This window comes from Vipera berus (assembly GCF_964194415.1).
Source record: "Vipera berus genome assembly, chromosome: 5".
NCBI classification, from domain to species: Eukaryota; Metazoa; Chordata; class Lepidosauria; order Squamata; family Viperidae; genus Vipera; species Vipera berus.
Genome location: NC_138207.1, coordinates 102,544,554 through 102,562,597, shown reverse-complemented (window position 1 = coordinate 102,562,597; position 18,044 = coordinate 102,544,554). Strand labels below are relative to the sequence as shown.

At 44.3% G+C, this 18,044-nt stretch overlaps 1 protein-coding gene across 1 annotated transcript in view; it reads left to right on the top strand.

Moving 5' to 3' along the window:
• The window catches only part of POLR3A (RNA polymerase III subunit A), a 50,046-nt gene continuing 32,002 nt past the window's right edge, over window positions 1–18,044 (top strand). The window contains exons 1-11 of the mRNA XM_081329716.1: window positions 1–137; window positions 2,266–2,398; window positions 3,140–3,277; window positions 5,122–5,293; window positions 5,605–5,759; window positions 8,032–8,271; window positions 8,665–8,827; window positions 9,417–9,553; window positions 11,714–11,817; window positions 14,368–14,509; window positions 15,418–15,558. Coding sequence (XP_081185842.1) covers window positions 94–137; window positions 2,266–2,398; window positions 3,140–3,277; window positions 5,122–5,293; window positions 5,605–5,759; window positions 8,032–8,271; window positions 8,665–8,827; window positions 9,417–9,553; window positions 11,714–11,817; window positions 14,368–14,509; window positions 15,418–15,558 — 1,569 coding nt within the window. The 5' untranslated portion in view covers window positions 1–93. The remainder of the gene's footprint in view (window positions 138–2,265; window positions 2,399–3,139; window positions 3,278–5,121; window positions 5,294–5,604; window positions 5,760–8,031; window positions 8,272–8,664; window positions 8,828–9,416; window positions 9,554–11,713; window positions 11,818–14,367; window positions 14,510–15,417; window positions 15,559–18,044) is intronic.

The window sequence follows — 18,044 nt, the reverse complement described above, 5'->3', positions numbered from 1 at the left end:
CGGCGACGTCACTGCGGCGTGAGCGGCTGCGGACCGGGATTTCTCCCCGCCACTTTCGTCGCCGCCGGGCTGGCCGGAGCCGGAGCCGGAGCCATGGGCAAGGAGCAGTTCCGCGAGACGGACGTGGCCAAGAAAATGTGAGGCGCCCGGGCCCGCGCTGGGAGGGTGGGGGGTTGTGCCCATGCGTGGGTTTTTTAATCCATATCTATCTATCTATCTATCTATCTATCTATCTAACTATCTATCTATCTATCTAACTATCTATCTATGTTTCGTCTATCAATTATCTGTATCTCTATTATCTATCTATGTAGTTTATCAGTTATCTATATCTATTTATATCCCTGTCTATATGTAGTCTATCAATTATCTATATCTCTATATCTAACCCTATCTATCTATCTATCTACTTTATATGTATCGTCTATCAATTATCTCTATCATCTATGTAGTCTATCAATTATCTATATCTATCTCTATCTCTATATCTATCTATATCCCTATCTATATCTATCATCTATCTTTTTATGTAGTCTATCAATTATCTATGTCTCTATATCTCTCTATATCTATATCTATCCCTATCTATCTATATCTATCCCTATCTATCTATCTATATCTATATCTATCTATCTATGTAGTCTATCAATTATCTATATGTCTATATCTATCTATATCTATCCCTATCTATCAATCTATCTTCTTTCTATGTATCGTCTATCAATTATCTCTATCATCTATGTAGTCTATCAATTATCTATCTCTATATCTATCTATATCCCTATCTATATCTATCATCTATCTTTTTATGTAGTCTATCAATTATCTATATCTATATATCTCTCAGGGATGCGGTGGCTCAGTGGGTTAGGACGCTGAGCTTGTCTGTCAGAAGGTCGGCAGTTTGGCGGGTCGAATCCCGAGTGCCGCGTAGCAGAGTGAGCGCCTGTTACTCGTCCCAGCTCCTGCCAACCTAGCAGTTCGAAAGCACGTCAAAATGCAAGTAGAAAAATAGGGACCACTACGGTGGGAAGGTAACGGCGTTCCGTGCACCTTTGGCGTCTAGTCATGCCGGCCACATGACCATGGAGACGTCCTCGGACAAGCGCTGGCTCTTTGGCTTTGAAACGGAGATGAGCACTGGCCCCTAGAGTCGGAAACGACTAGCACGCATGTGCGGGGGAAACTTTACCTTTACCTATATATCTCTCTATCTCTATATCTATCCCTATCTATCTATCTATCTATATCTATCCATATCTATCTATCTATCTCTATATCTATCTTTCTATGTAGTCTATCAATTATCTATATATATATCTATCTCTATATCTCTATCGCTATATCTCTATCTTATATCTATCTATATACTATCTATGTATCATCTATCAATTATCTCTATCTATCTAATTCCATTTTTGTGCTTTTTTAGTGTTATTTATTGGAAAACAGCCCCCCCCCCCCAAAAAAAAACTTCCAGGATATGTTTAGCGGAAAAGGGTTAGGGGTTGATATTGCAGATTAGTATATGGAAGAATTAAAATATCTTACTTTAGTTGCGCTTAGTTGTTTTATTATGCCTTAAGGGCAGGTTTGTAAAATTATGCTTAGAAGGCTACCAGATATAACTTTGAAAGTTTGCACCCTGTTTTGTTTTTTTATTTTTTTGGCCTGGGGAGGAAGCACCTTATTCCGCCCTGACTGAGATTTGAAAATAATCACCAAGGACCAGTTTTGGTCGCCATGATATTAAAAAAAATATTGATACTCTAGAAAGGGTGCAGAGAAGAGCAACAAAGATGATCAGGGGACTGGAGGCTAAAACATATAAGGAACAGTTGCTAGAATTGGGGATGTCCAGTTTAATGAAGAGAAGGACGAAGGGTGACGTGATAGCAGCCTTCTGATATCTCAGGGGATGCCCCAAAGAAGAGGGAGTCAAGCTGTTCTCCAAAGCACGAGAAGGCAGGACAAGAAGCAATGGATGGAAACTAATCAAGGAGAGAAGCAACCTGGAACTAAGGAGGAACTTCCTGACAGTTAGAACAATTAACCAATGGAACAGCTTGCCTCCAGAAGCTGTGAATGCTCCAACACTGGAAGTTTTTAAGAAGAGGCTGGACAACCGTTTGTCTGAAATGGTATAGGGTTTCGTGCCTGAGCAGAAGGTTGGACTAGAAGACCTCCAAGGTCCCTTCCAACTCTTGTCATTCTGTTATTCTGTATCTCTACCTCATGATATTCTGTGTTGTTTTTTCGTTCTAGAAGCCACATCTGCTTTGGGATGAAGTCTCCTGAAGAAATGCGGCAACAGGCTCACATCCAGGTGGTCAGTAAAAACCTGTACAGCCAAGATAACCACTCTCCTCTTCAATATGGCGTCTTGGACCATCGTCTGGTAAGACTTCTAGGTGCTCAGTCTGATTTGGGCATGTCAGAAGCGACTGAGGGAGTAAATATCTGAAGAGTTTCAGAATAAGTCAGGAAATGGTAAACTAAAATCTAGGAAGTGTTCAGCTTATTGGAACCGAGAAATCAATAAAGCTCACGGGTGTGTGCGTGTGTCTGGAGGTTTAAAACAGAGAGGCTACAATTTGTCTCCCATGTTCCACTTGTATTTCCTGACCATGCTGAGCCGATTGGTGTTTGATGCTTCATTTAGCGAATTATATAATGTTAAGTTTTGTTTCTTTTATCATTTGTTCCCGTGCAAGCTCACATCGTCGTATATTTTTATAACGATGGTATTGCCTTCTGGGATTATTGCTGTCCTTAAGACATCCTTCGGTTTGGATCTGTGCAAGAGTTGTGAATCTGGAGATGGGCTATTCTGGAGCGAAATGAAATGTTCCTTTTTTTTCCTCCAGACCCAGCTTTTCAAGAGAATAGTTCTAAGCATTTGTTGGAAATAAAATTCTTTGTGCCGTAAGTGACTTTGAGGTATTCCAGACCTTTTTTTTCCCCTCTAGATATCTCCACTTCAGCTCCTGGAAAGATTGTAAGGCTGTAGAGTGCTCGTGTGCCTTATTTCTGTTCCTGAAATTCTGTGTTTAATTTTAAGGGAAAAGTCTTGATTCATCTAATAGTGCCTTGACAAATGTACATATCCATCCATTCTTTTTTTATTCTCTTATGCAAGGGTACAAGTGAAAAAGACCATCCTTGTAAGACCTGTGGAAAAAATCTGGCAGAATGTTTGGGGCATTACGGCTACATCGACCTGGAGTTACCTTGTTTTCACGTGGGATACTTCAAAGCTGTGATAGGGATTCTCCAGGTAAGGTCAAGTCAAAAGCTGTAGCGGAAGCATCTTTCACTCGAACTGCTGTCAAGCTGCAGAGTACTTTGCATTCAGTTTAGAAAAGGTGCGTCGTAATGCGCAGGAATGCAAGCATCTGGGCTCATTAAAGCGGCTGCATCTCTTTCTGCAGTTGCACAGTTTTAGCAGAAGGGACTTTCCAGAACTTTCCTACACTTCTGAAAAGTGATTTGGTAACTTTAATGAGGTGTGTTGAGGATGCATTTACACTCTCGTATGTGCCTAGGGGCTGGACTAGGGGCTGACACAAGGCAGAGGGTTGTTCACCAGAGGGAAGGAAGAAAAACAGTGGTTGGAAACTGATCAAGGAGAGAAGCAACCTGGAATTAAGGAGAAACTTCCTGACAGTGAGGACAATCAACCAGTGGAACAGCTTTGCCTCCAGAAATCGTGGGCGCTCCATCACTGGAGATTTTTAAGAAGAGGCTAGATGGTCACTTGTCTGAGATGGTATAGGTCCTCCTGCTTGAGCAGAGGGCTGGACTAGAAGACCTCCAAGGTCCCTTCCAGCTTCCTATTCTATTCTGTTCTATTCTATTCTATTCCATTCCATTCTATTCTATTCTTATTATTCTATTTTCTATTCTATTCTAAATGTAATCTGAACCCATCCATAATGTACTGTTTAATTAGAAGAGACATGAAACGTGATGCAGTAATGTGATATCTGTCTGTTTGTCTAGCCATCCATCCGTCTCCATCTCTATCTATTGTCTGTCTTCCTACCTACCTATCTACCTACCTACCTACCTATCATCTTGTGTGATAGGCAACAGTGTAATTTTGCTTTTCAGGCATTAAAACAGTATCAACAGAAGTTTGATATAGTATAGAAGAAATACATTTGCAAGTATCCTCTCTTGAATGAGCTTCTTTGCTTCGACAGGCAAAAATGTTTAGTTGACTTGTTTGGCCTTAGACGCTAAGCAGGGGCAGAACTGTTTAGCTGTTGGATGGAACACTATCGGAATTTATTGCATTTTGTTGCCTTTATGTTGTTTAAGCTGTGAGGTGTCCAAAGTCGGTTGGAAATGAGCAGGCACAAAAATCAAACATCAGGTTGGTGGGCTTGACTGGGAAGGCAAAAACATATCCTGGAAGAAAGAATAGCAAACACCTTCTCCCTTGTCAACAAAATTGTGTAGCTGTGTCTGTGAAGTGACCTGGAATCCAGCTTAACTCAAGTGTGACTTAACTTGTACCGTTATGAACAGTTAATTATCTGGAACAAAGTCTGCGCTCTCTTGAGTCTGGGTCTTGTCTATTCATCTTCAATCTGGGGTTAATGTGCATATTCGTTGCAGGGAAAGTTGTTAACTGTGCTGAATACTTCCAGATTGCTGATCTACATTCACTTGCTTGAGAAAAAAAAATCCAGTTAAATTTAGAGGAACTTAACTTCACGTAAAAGTTGCGTATGCACAGATTTCTTGTGTTATATATTGTATCCAGCCTACTGTTTCTGCATCGTATCGGTGAAATGTTACATTAAATAAAACTATTTTGCAAATTGTTAACCTTCATTAAGATTAATGAAGTCTTCAGGAGGCCTGGAGCCTTCGCCAAACGTTTGTAAGTATTTAGAAACAGGTTTTGTTCAGAGCTTTTGCCGTTTCCTGATATACGAAGCGCAATTCCTGACGTACGAATTCATCCAACCTTTTTGCCTTGCACAAAGTCATATATGTGCGTGTAGGTGTTTGTGTATGTATACGCATTTATTAAAGCCAAAGAGGTTCGTTGTTTCTTTTGCTGTAGGAAAGCTGGCCTTAAAGCTTTTCTCCTTCTCTCTCTTTTTTTAGATGATTTGCAAAACTTGTTGCCATATCTTGCTGACCACTGAAGAACAGAAACAATTTTTGGATTATCTGAAGAGACCCGGTTTGACCTATCTCCAGAAAAGGGGCTTGAAGAAAAAGATCTCTGAAAAATGCAGGAAGAAGAACACTTGCCCACACTGTGGTGCTTTCAACGGTAGGTTTGATTCTCAACCACTTCTGTCGGTTGGAGTTTACATGCTGAGTTCAGCAGATGGCAGTAGCACTTAGACTTATATACCGCTTTACAGTCCTTTGCAGCCCTCTCTAAGTGGGCTGGAACTGAACGCACTCCTTCTTCACATACTGGAAAACCGTAACACTTGCACCATCTTTCTGCATTTGGGGGGTGGTGTCCTTACGGCGGAAAAAACTTTCCGTTTCCTTTTTTTTGTGCGCCGAGCAGCAAACGTCAATTAAAAGAGCAGATTCGTGTCAACCTGGGCTTGCAACCTTGTTCCCTTGCAGGTACTGTGAAGAAGTGTGGCTTGCTGAAGATAATCCACGAGAAGTACAAGACCACCAAAAAGATTGTGGACCCCGTTGTGTCTCATTTCATTCAGTCTTTCGACACTGCAATAGAGCATAACAAAGAGATCGAACCTTTACTGGGAAAAGCCCAGGTGAGGACCCAAAACATGTCAAACCATTTGTTAGCCCAGTTTCCTCTTCTCCGCAGCAATCCAGGTTTCTTTTCTTTTTTAAAAATATTAATTTTCCAATTTTACATTTGCGCATTTACAAAGCAACGCGGTGTCTGGGTTAACCAATAGTTCCTGTGCTGCCACCACGTGGCTGTGTGGAGAAATCACAATGAGGGCAGTCAGACCCTCCTACCGTATGATGTATTTCCTTTCCCCTCCCCTTTCTGGGATGGACTTCCTCCTCCTTGGTCCCGAGAGAGTTCATTCTCCATTAGAGTAGACATGTGATACCAAGCAAACTCAATATGCAGATCCTGGGAATATTACCATTTTCTAACTATTTTGGATCGAAGCTGTTGTACTTTAATTAATCTCTTGTTAAGACTTCTATGGTCTATATAAGCAGATGTCATTAACATTAACAGATCTCTCCAGATAGTTTTGAACTCGTAGAAACACCTTTTATCATATAGAAATACCTTTATTGCATGTAGAGTTGAATACAGTAGGTGGATGCATTCAGATGACCTTTGTACAGCATTTCCAAGATATTTCCAAGGTATCTCTAAGGTTAGAAAATGGTAATATTCCCAGGATCTGCATATTGAGTTTGCTTGGTATCACATGTCTACTCTAATGGAGAATGAACTCTCTGGGGACTAAGGAGGAGGAAGTCCATCCCAGAAAGGGGAGGGGAAAGGAAATACATCATAGGGTAGGAGGGTCTGACTGCCCACATTGTGATTTCTCCACACAGCCACGTGGTGGCAGCACAGTTCCATAACCAAACCTTTAGTGCAAACCTTGTGTTACAACATCAGATATTTCTTCCCTTTTCCCCTTAACATTTACTGTCTCATATTCAAGCTAGTACAGTTGTAATTATATCAATTCAATAAAAACATCATGACTACGTTTATCAACAGATTTTTAGCTTATGCCTATCTTAATTACATTCATTCAGTCTTCACAAACAATCCGTATCCTCTCATTAATTTTTATCCAGTTTCTGATTTCTCATCGATATTCCAATTTAACCTTTGATATTTATAACTTTCAGGCTTTGGGTAACCAAGATTTACCTTGTCTCACTTCATAACAAAATGTAATATCCAAAATACACGTTTTTATCTATTTGAATGTAATCTTGTTGTATTTCCTAAAAGTTACCTATTTCCCACCATATTAAATCATCTACTTAATAATACAATATCCCCTTTAATAAATCAAAACCATTATATAAATTACCTGGGTTAATAAATCAAACATCTTCATAATAATGAATCCAGGTTTCTGTTGGTATGTGAGATTCCCATGGATGTCACAAGAGAAGTAAATTATCTTCGACGTCATTTTTTTTTGTAGGATTAGGAAAGTACAAGTAGTTCTCGGGTTATGATCACAGTTGAGCCCAAAATCTCTGTTGTTAAGTGAGACGTGTTAAGTGAGTTTTGCCCCATTTTACGACCTTTCTTGCCACCGTTGTTAAATAAATCATGGGCAGTTGATAAGTTAATAACCCGGTCGTGAAGTGAACATGGCTTCCCCCGTTGACTTTGCTTGTCAGATGGTCGCAAAAGGGAATCACATGATCCCGGGACACTGCGACCGTCGTAAATGTGAACCAGTTGACAAAGGTCTGAATTCTGATCATGTGACCACGGGGGAGGATGCTGCAGCGGTCGTAAGGTTGAAAAACAGTCGCCGGTCACTTTTTTTGTCAGTTTCGTCGTAACTTCAAACGGTCATTAAATGAACTGCTGTAATTTGAGGACTGCCTGGATTGAAACATCACAGGAGAGTAAATGATCTTAAATGTTGTTGGGTGTTTTTGTAAGATTAGCAGACTGCAAGTAGTCCTTTACTGACGACCAGAATTGAGCCCAAAGTTTCCGCTGCTTAAGCAAGGTGTAGTGACGTGAGCTTTGCCCCATTTTACAACCTCTCCTGCCACAAGTTGTTAAGTGAATCACTGCAGTTGTTAAGTTAGTAACACGGTTGTAAAGTGAATCCTGCCTTCCTCCTGAGTTGGTTATGGTGAGTTGAGCACGGCAAGTTGGCTGTACTGAGTTGAACACGGCAAGTTGTCTGTATTGAGTTGGCTACGGTGAGTTGTCTGTATTGAGTTGGCTACGGTGAGTTGTCTGTATTAAGTTGGCCACAGTAATGAGTTGGCCGTGGCGAGTTGTCATAGACCCAGATATAGGATGATTGGGCAAAAATGTGACCCTCTTGTTTTTGAATCTTCCAGGAGAACCTCAACCCCCTGATGGTGTTGAACATCTTGAAGAGGATCCCTGCAGAAGACATCCCTCTGCTCCTGATGAACCCCGAATCGGGGAAGCCTTCCGATTTGATCCTGACCCGCCTTTTGGTTCCCCCGCTGTGCATTCGGCCTTCTGTGATCAGCGACTTGAAGTCCGGCACCAACGAGGACGATCTAACGATGAAGCTGACGGAAATCATTTTCCTGAACGATGTGATCAAAAAGGTGGCTTCTTGTTTTGCTTTGTGCGGTTTACAGCGGAAGAAAAGTTTTTTTCCCTTTGATTATTTGTTTTTTATTTACCTTTTCTCCCCCCCTTTCAATTTGAAAAAAAGGGAAATAAATCCACGTTGTTTCCGTTTTTTTTTTTAAAAAAAAATGATAAAGAAAATTGGTCATATATTACAATACCCATCTTACCCTTCCCCTCTCGCTTTAAAATACGATTTGTAAAAAGTGGAGTAGGAAACCTTTTCTTTAAGGCTGTTTAAGTATCCAGTCCTTCCACTTGCTGTACATAATGTGCTAACTGTAGAGCAGGACTTTGATTACATGCTTAATCTTGTCTCTGTTGGTTTGGTTTCTTTTGGCTTGTTCGGCTGCTTCCTGTCTGTTCAGCATAGAATATCGGGAGCCAAAACTCAGATGATAATGGAGGACTGGGATTTCCTGCAGCTACAATGTGCCCTGTATATTAACAGCGAACTTTCCGGCATCCCCCTCAACATGGCGCCCAAGAAATGGACCAGAGGTTTTGTTCAAAGGCTGAAGGGGAAGCAAGGTCGGTCTTAGCTGCCTCCATCTTTGTGGGCCCACCGTAAGGCATTTGGCGGCCATTAGAAAATAAATCCAAGTCTCATTGTCATCTCTGGCCACCCTGATACATAAGTACAGGTGGTCCTAGACTTCTTGTTAGTTGCGAAGTCGTGTCCGACCCATCGCGACCCCATGGACAACGTTCCTCCAGGCCTTCCTGTCCTCTACCATCTTCTGGAGTCCATTTAAGCTCACGCCTGCTGCTTCAGTGACTCCATCCAGCCACCTCATTCTCTGTCATCCCCTTCTTCTCTTGCCCTCAACCTTTCCCAGCATGAGGCTCTTCTCCAGTGAGTCCTTCCTTCTCATTAGGTGGCCAAAGGATTTGAGCTTCAACTTCAGGATCTGGCCTTCTAAAGAGCAGTCAGGGTTGATCTCCTCTAGGACCAACTGGTTTGATCGCCTTGCAGTCCAAGGGACTCGCAGGAGTCTTCTCCAGCACCGTAGTTCAAAGGCCTCCATTCTTTGGTGCTCGGCCTTTCTTACGGTCCACTCCTAGACTTACATTATCTCATTTTCCCTCTTTCCTTTCCTTTTTTTATTTTATTTTCAAGGCCGGTTTAGGGGAAACCTGTCTGGGAAGCGAGTCGATTTCTCAGGCAGAACGGTGATCTCTCCTGATCCTAACCTGAGAATTGATGAGGTGGCCGTGCCTGTTCACGTGGCAAAGATTCTCACCTTTCCTGAGAAGGTAAGCTGGAATGACCTCCTCCCTTACTCTCTGTGCTGTGGCCCTTTGGGGCAGAAGCCCTCTCCAAGGGGCCCTCAGTGAAAGTTTTCTCCCTTGGTTGGAGTGGAATTGAAATGACTCCGAGGCTGCGTTAACGGGGTTAGAATCCATATCACCCGAAGCGTTAGTACCGCTTTACAAGGCCTTGGGAAGGCCACATTTGGAATCCTGCGTCCAGTTTTGGTCACCAGAATATAAAAAAAAAGATGTTGAGACTATGGAAAGAGTTCAGAGAAGGGCAACAGAAATTATTAGGGGACTGGAGGCCAAAACATCTGAAGAAGGGTTGCTGGGATTGGGTACGTCTAGTTTAATGAAGAGAAGGACGAGGGGGGACAGGATAGCAGTCTTCCAATATTTGAGGGGCTGACACAGAAAAGGAGGGAGTTGACCTGTTTTCCAAGGTGCCCGAAGGCAGGACAAGAAAAAAAACAGATGGAAACTAATCAAGGAGAGAAGCAACCTGGAATTAAGAAGAAACTTCCTAACAGTGAGGACAATTAACCAGAGGAACAACCTGCTTCCAGAAGTTGTGAGTGCTTCATCACTGGAGGATTTTTTAGAAGAGGCTGGACAGCCACTTGTCTGAAATGGTATGGGGTTTCCTGCCTGAGCAGGGGGTTGGACTAGATGACCCCCAAGGTCCCTTCCAACTCTGGTATTCTGTATTCTGTTAAAATCCGTCATGCTCTCTTATCCTGTGTGTGCACGCTAATCAGGAAGAGATGAAAATATCCAGCTTCTTCCTGATCGCATAGAGATCGTAGACATTTGGGTGAAAGGCCAGTCTGACTCAAGACTGCCTCGTTATTGTTCAGCCTCTCATTTCATATATTCCCTGGCACTTGTGGGTAACGTTTTTACGGGCAGGAAATTCTTCAGAGAATTCATTCCCATTCAACTGTGAAGAACAGTTTCCCATCGGTCGGTCGGTCGCCACGATATAAAAAAGACGTTGAGACTCTTCTAGAAAGAGAAGGCCCTTTTATGACTTGCGGACTTCAACTCCCAGAATTCCTCAGTCGGCCATTTTGATGAAACTGCAGGCTTGGATCCATACCAGGGGTCTTCAAACTTGGCCCTTTTATGACTTGCGGACTTCAACTCTCAGAATTCCTCAATCAGCCATTTTGATGAAACTGCGGGCTTGGATCCAGACCAGGGGTCTTCAAACTTGGCCCTTTTATGACTTGCATACTTCAACTCTCAAATTCTGGAAGCTGAAGTCCACAAGTCATAAAAGGGCCAGGTTTGGAGACCCCTGGTCTGGTCTAATGAAAAGAAGGACTAGGGGAGACCTCATAGCAGCGTTCCAGTATCTCAGGGGATGCCCCAAAGGAGAGGGAGTCAAGCTATTCTCCAAAGCATCAGAAGGCAGGACAAGAAGCCACGGATGGAAACTAATCAAGGAGAGAACCAGCCTAGAATTAAGGAGAAACTTCCTGACAGCGAGGACAATCAACCAGTGGAACGGCTTTTCTCCAGAAGCTGTGGGTGCTCCATCACTGGAGGCTTTTAAGAAGAGACTGGACAGCCACTTGTCTGAAATGGTGTAGAGCAGGGGATTGGACTAGAAGACCTCTAAAGTACTTCTCAGCTCGGTTAATTTTGTTAGCCTGTTATTCTGTTAACTGCAACCCAGCAAGAGTGAAATAAGTCAGAATTGTATTATTTGTAATGGTGGGAGGATCATGATAGTCCCTGTCCCGGGTGTGGCGGTGGTCATGATGTTGATGCCATATATTAACCTTGACGTATTTATTAAATTTTGCATAATGTTGTCACATTTATCTTATTTTGCCAACTCTCAGCACATGCTCCATATATCCTGTTCTTTAGGTCATCATCAGGCTGAGGATTAATTTATTTTAATTGGGGTTTTATTTATACAGGGATAAATTTAATCTTTTTTAAACTTGGTTTTTAACTTTTGTATTTTTGGTTTTTAATTACCCTGTAAACCGCCCTGAGTCCTCCGGGAAAGGGCGGTATATAAATGTAATAATAAATAAATAAATCATAAATCATAAAGTGGTGAGTTTTTTTTCCCCCCCATTACACACTGGACCTTTGAAGGTGTATTTCCATTTATTTTATTTTTATTTGCTCTTCCCGCTGCAGATAAACAAAGCCAACATCGGCTTCATGAGGAAACTTGTTCGAAATGGTCCAGAAATTCATCCCGGTGCCAACTTCATCCAGCAGAGGCATACACAAATGAAACGGTGCGGCCTTTGATCATAAGTGGCATTTTTCTACCTCCCCGTCCCCTGTTCCGGCAGTTCCAGTCCTTGCTTAAGTCATGCATAATTCTGTTAATAGCCTTGGTGGAGCAGTGGGCTAATGCCTCCTTAAGTAACACCAGCTGCCTGCAATTAGTGCAGGTTCGAGTCCCACCAGGCTCAAGGTTGACTCAGCCTTCCATCCTTCCGAGGGAGGTAAAATGAGGACCCAGATTGTTGGGGGCAATAAGCTGACTTTGTAATAATGCTGCTTGGGGGTGTGTGAAAGCCCTAATAAGCAGGCATATACATAGAATGAAGGCTACTGCTAAGCTTGTAAGCCGCCCTGAGTCTTCGGAGAAGGGTGGGATATACCGTATATACTTGAGTATAAGCCGACTCGAGTATAAGCTGAGACCCCCAATTTCACCCCCAAAAACTGGAAAAAGTTGTTGACTCGAGTATAAGCCAATCCGCCGTTCTGCAAGCCTCTGCCGCCAGCAGAGGCTCGATCCGCCATTTTGCAAGCCTGAATACACAGGAATACCCTGTGTGGCCGCGGCTCTCGGGGAAGCCCTGGCTGTCAGCTTCCTCGCTCCACGCTGCCATTCGGGGCCCGCGCGTTCCCCGGGCAAATCGCGGCGCCCAGCAGGCGAGGAAACACGCCCGCTCCAGTCGCCCCCCCTTCCCTCAGGAGACGCGAAGCAAGTGACCGCCCGGAGCTTACCGAGGACTTGCTTCGGTGCTTCCAGGATCGCGCGCACCTCTCCCAAGCCGCCGCCGTCCGGAGACCTGCCGAAGTTTGGGGAGGTTTGGGGAGGTGCGCGCGCACCTCCCCAAACCTCCCCAAACGTCGGCAGGTCTCCGGACGGCGGTGGCTTGGGAGAGGTGCGCGCGATCCCGGAAGCACCAAAGCCTCGGCCGCGCACAAGTCCTCGGTAAGTTTTTTTTGTTGACTGGAGTATAAGCCGAAGTGGAATTTTTCAGCCCAAAAAGTGGGCTGAAAAATTCGGCTTATACTCAAGTATATATGGTAAATGGAATTTTAAAAAAAAGATGATAGATGATAGATAGATAGATAGATAGATAGATAGATAGATAGATAGATAGATAGATAGATAGATAGATAGATAGATAGATAGAGAGACAGACAGACAGACAGACAGATAGATAGATAGATAGATAGATAGATAGAGAGACAGATGGATAGGTAGGTAGGTAGGTATGTAGGTAGACAGACAGACAGACAGACAGACAGATAAGATAGATAGATAGATGATAGATAGATAGATAAGTGATAGATAGATAGATAAATAAGAGCCTTGGTGGATCAGTGGGCTAATGCCTCCTTAAGTAACACCAGCTGCCTGCAATCAGTGCAGGTTCGAGTCCCACCAGGCTCAAGGTTGACTCAGCCTTCCATCCTTCCGAGGTAGGTAAAATGAGGACCCAGATTGTTGGGGGCAATAAGCTGACTTTGTAATAATGCCGCTTGGGGGGGGTGTGAAAGCCCTAATAAGCAGGCATATACATAGAATGAAGGCTACTGCTAAGCTTGTAAGCCGCCCTGAGTCTTCGGAGAAGGGCGGGATATAAATGGAATTAAAATAAAAAAAAACACGATCTGGGTGGTCTTCTTCCCGTCTATTTGCTTCCTTTCTTTTGCAAAGGCCCCTTCTGTGTCAAATGTGGGCAAAATCGACCCCCGTAAACGTTATTTCCCAGGAAAGCAAGGGATGTGCCTTAGAGGTTAAAAAGCTGGATTCCGAGTCAGCTGATAGAAGCCTGTCCAGTTTTAACTGAATTCAATTCACCGCACAGTTGAAAGCGATCACCTTGTCGATCAGCCCTTTGGACAACCGAGGGCGTTACTCTTTCTCTTCCTGAACAGTTGAACGCGCAACTGTCGATCGTTAGATGAAGAACACGTTTTAAGGCAATCGTTTTTATTAATAAAAGAAGGCGTTTCCAAGGGGGCAGGGGTTTTTTTTGAGGGGGGGCGGTTTAGAAGAGGTAATCATTTCATTGATGATTAATGATCCGTTTTTCTACTACTTGGACACGTTTTTACACAGACGGGACTATATTTCTCGAGAGGTTAAGCCAGGCGGTCTTCAAACTTGGCCCTTTTATGACTTGTGGACTGGCTGAGGAATTCTGGGAGTTGAAGTCCACAAGTCATAAAAGGGTCAAGTTTGAAGAGACACACACACACACACACACACACACACACACACGCACACACCCCGGCTTAATCTTAATTTTAATTTTAATTTTAACTGGGTTTTAATTTTCTCAGGGTTCTATTTAATCTCTTTTAATTTGTTTTAACGTTTGTATTGACTGTTTTTTAAATGCCCTGTAAACCGCCCTGAGTCCTTCGGGAAAGGGCGGTATATAAATCTAAATAAATAAATAAATAAATAAATAAATAAATAAATCTATGTAACATCAAGCAGCTTCTAACAGCCAAGCAGACAATACTTGGAAATATTTACGTGCAAGTTTGAATCAAATTCTGCGCTTTCTTTCTCTCTTCCTGCCCCCGCGTAGGTTTTTGAAGTACGGGAACCGGGAGAGGATGGCGCAGGAGCTGAAGTACGGTGACATTGTGGAGAGGCACCTGATAGACGGAGACATCGTCTTGTTTAACCGGCAGCCTTCTTTGCACAAACTCAGCATCATGGCTCACATTGTAAGGGCTTTTATTTTACCTTTTTTTTCCCCCTAGCAGCTTTCTTGTCGTTTCGTGGTCTTTAGGAATGAGACCCAGTGGGTTTTTAGTAAGAGTAAGAGAAGACCGGGGCAGAAGAGATTGTCCGTGTCAGACGTCAAACACAACCTGGGCAACTGGCTTTGGGATCCCTCTAGGAACAAAGTTGTTTAGCAACAGCATCATGCTAAATTTGTAGATGGAGACATTTCCTGAGAACTAGAGCAAAAAGTCAGTGGAACAACTCGCCTCCAGAAGTTGTGGGCGCTCCATCACCGGAGGTTTTTAAGGAGAGACTGGACAGCCATTTGTCTGAAATGGTACAGGGTCTCCTGCCTGAGCAGGGGGTTGGACTAGAAGACCTCCAAGGACCCTTCCAACTCTGTTATTCTCTTACAAGTAGTTAACTTTTCCATAGCTTATGTAGAAAGTAGAGCCAAATCTAAGCTGGCAAACGAGACGGCTGAACTTCTAACAAGTATAGACAGGTCGTCCTTGAACTTACAATCCTTTTTTTAGCGACCGAAGTTACAACGCACCAAAAAAAAAAAGTGAGTTACGACCGTTCTTCACACTTATGGCTGTTGCAGCCTCTCCGGGCTCAGGGGGATCAGAATTCAGACGCTTGGCAACTGGCATGTAGCTAAGACGGTTGCAGGGTCCTGGGCCGACGTGATCCCCTTTTGCCTCCTTCTGAGAAGAGGAGTCAAACGGGGAAGCCGCTTAACGGCGTTACCGTATGCCTGGGGAAATATGTCGTTCTCTTTTTTGTTGTTGTTAAAAACGTGCCCTCTTCAAAGCCGAAGGACAGTTCCCATTATTCCTGTCGGTATATTTAAAACCCCTTTTTTTTCCCCTCTTCCTTACCTTGCTTTGATGGCGTGTTCCAGGCTAGGGTAAAACCCCACCGGACTTTCCGGTTTAATGAGTGCGTTTGCACCCCGTACAACGCGGATTTTGACGGCGACGAGATGAATCTTCACCTCCCTCAAACCGAAGAAGCGAAAGCCGAAGCGCTGGTGCTGATGGGGGTAAGCCGGCCTCTCCTGTCCCCGGTGTTGCGACGGAATAAACCAGGGGTAGGCAACCTCGGCTCTTTTATGACTCATGGACTTCAACTCCCAGAATTCCTGAGTCAGCATAGCGGCCTTGTTGTGAATAGCCTGGTAGGGGCCATGGACCACAGGTTGAGGACCCCCGACGTAGACTTATATACTGCTTCATAGTGCTTTACAGCCCTCTCTAAGTGGTTTACAGAGTCAGCATCTTGCCCCCACCCCCAAAACATATGAGGAACAAATGCTCATGTTAGTCTAGTGAAAAGAAGGACCGGTGTGTGTGTGTGTGTGTGTGTGTGTGTGTGTGTGTGTGTGAGTGATATGGTAGCAGTCTTCCAGTATCTCGGGGGCTGCCCCAAAGAAGAGGGAGTCAAGCTATCCTCCAAAGCTGCTGAAGGCAGGAGAAGAAGCAAAGGATGGAAACTCATCAAGGAGAGAAGCAAGCTAGAACTAAGGAGAAACTTCCTGAGTTAACAGTGAGAACAATTAACCAGTGGAACAACCTGCCTCCAGAAGTTGTGGTTGCACCAACACTGGAGAAGAGATTGGACAGCCACTTGTCTGGAACGGTATAGGGCAGGGGTAGGCAACCTCGGCTCTTTTATGACTCATGGACTTCAACTCCCAGAATTCCTGAGTCAGCATAGCTGACTCAGGAATTCTGGGAGTTGAAGTCCATGAGTCATAAAAGAGCCGAGGTTGCCTACCCCTGGAATAAACCAAGAGGCTGCTGGTTAGTTCTCCTGGTTAGTTACAGCCTTCGTGACTTGGAGGTTTTCCAGGGCCCCAACGGTGCTTTTTTTTTTCTTTTTCCCTCCCCCAGGAGGGAACTGGACCTTCTTGTTTTTCTGTGAAGACGTTTCGCTCCTCATCCCAGGAGCTTCCTCAGCTCTGACTGGATGGTAAGGAGGATTTATACTCCTTGCAGACCGCTGGTCATTTGCCTTCTTTTTAGAGAGTCGTTGAGGCCACTAGGAGGTTTGCCTGTGTCCTCAGGGTTGTCTGAGTAGCACAGGAACCATTTGCGCTTCAATTTGAGATGCAGATAACACAGACACATCCCCCCCACAGCCTGTGCTCCACACCCATTTGCACCGCTCAGGTGACCCTGAGGATATAGGTAAACCTCCAAGTGGCCTCAACGACTCTCTAAAAAGATGCAAAGACGTTTTGCTCCTCATCCCAGAAGCTTCTTCAGCTCTGACCGGATGGTGGGGAAGGGAAGGATTTATACTCCTTGCAGACCGCTGGTCGTTTGCATCTTTTTAGAGAGTCGTTGAGGCCACTAGGAGGTTTGCCTGTGTCCTCAGGGTTGTCTGAGTAGCACAGGAACCATTTGCGCTTCAATTTGAGATGCAGATAACACAGACACATCCCCCCCACAGCCTGTGCTCCACACCCATTTGCACCGCTCAGGTGACCCTGAGGATATAGGTAAACCTCCAAGTGGCCTCAACGACTCTCTAAAAAGATGCAAAGACGTTTTGCTCCTCATCCCAGAAGCTTCTTCAGCTCTGACCGGATGGTGGGGAAGGGAAGGATTTATACTCCTTGCAGACCGCTGGTCGTTTGCATCTTTTTAGAGAGTCGTTGAGGCCACTAGGAGGTTTGCCTGTGTCCTCAGGGTTGTCTGAGTAGCACAGGAACCATTTGCGCTTCAATTTGAGATGCAGATAACACAGACACATCCCCCCCACAGCCTGTGCTCCACACCCATTTGCACCGCTCAGGTGACCCTGAGGATATAGGTAAACCTCCAAGTGGCCTCAACGACTCTCTAAAAAGATGCAAAGACGTTTTGCTCCTCATCCCAGAAGCTTCTTCAGCTCTGACCGGATGGTGGGGAAGGGAAGGATTTATACTCCTTGCAGACCGCTGGTCGTTTGCATCTTTTTAGAGAGTCGTTGAGGCCACTTGGAGGTTTACCTATATCCTCAGGGTCACCTGAGCGGTGCAAATGGGTGTGGAGCACAGGCTGTGGGGGGGATGTGTCTGTGTTATCTGCATCTCAAATTGAAGCGCAAATGGTTCCTGTGCTACTCAGACAACCCTGAGGACACAGGCAAACCTCCAAGTGGCCTCAAGGACCCTCTAAAAAGAAGGCAAATGACCAGCGGTCTGCAAGGAGTATAAATCCTTCCCTTCCCCACCATCCGGTCAGAGCTGAAGAAGCTTCTGGGATGAGGAGCAAAACGTCTTCCGAGAAAAAAAAACAAAAGTCCAGTTGCCTCCTGGCGGGGGGAAAAAAAACACACCTTTGGCACAACTATCACCTGGATGACTGATAATCTCCATAGAGAGAAGGTTTTTTTTTTCCAGCGGTGCAAATTGGTCTGCACAGTTGCAGATCCTCCCACTGAAATGAAGCCGTCAACTCAAGTTTTGGTCACCATGATACAAAAAAGATGTTGAGACCTTGGGGGCGGGGGGGGGGGAGTGCAGAGAAGAGCCACAAAGAT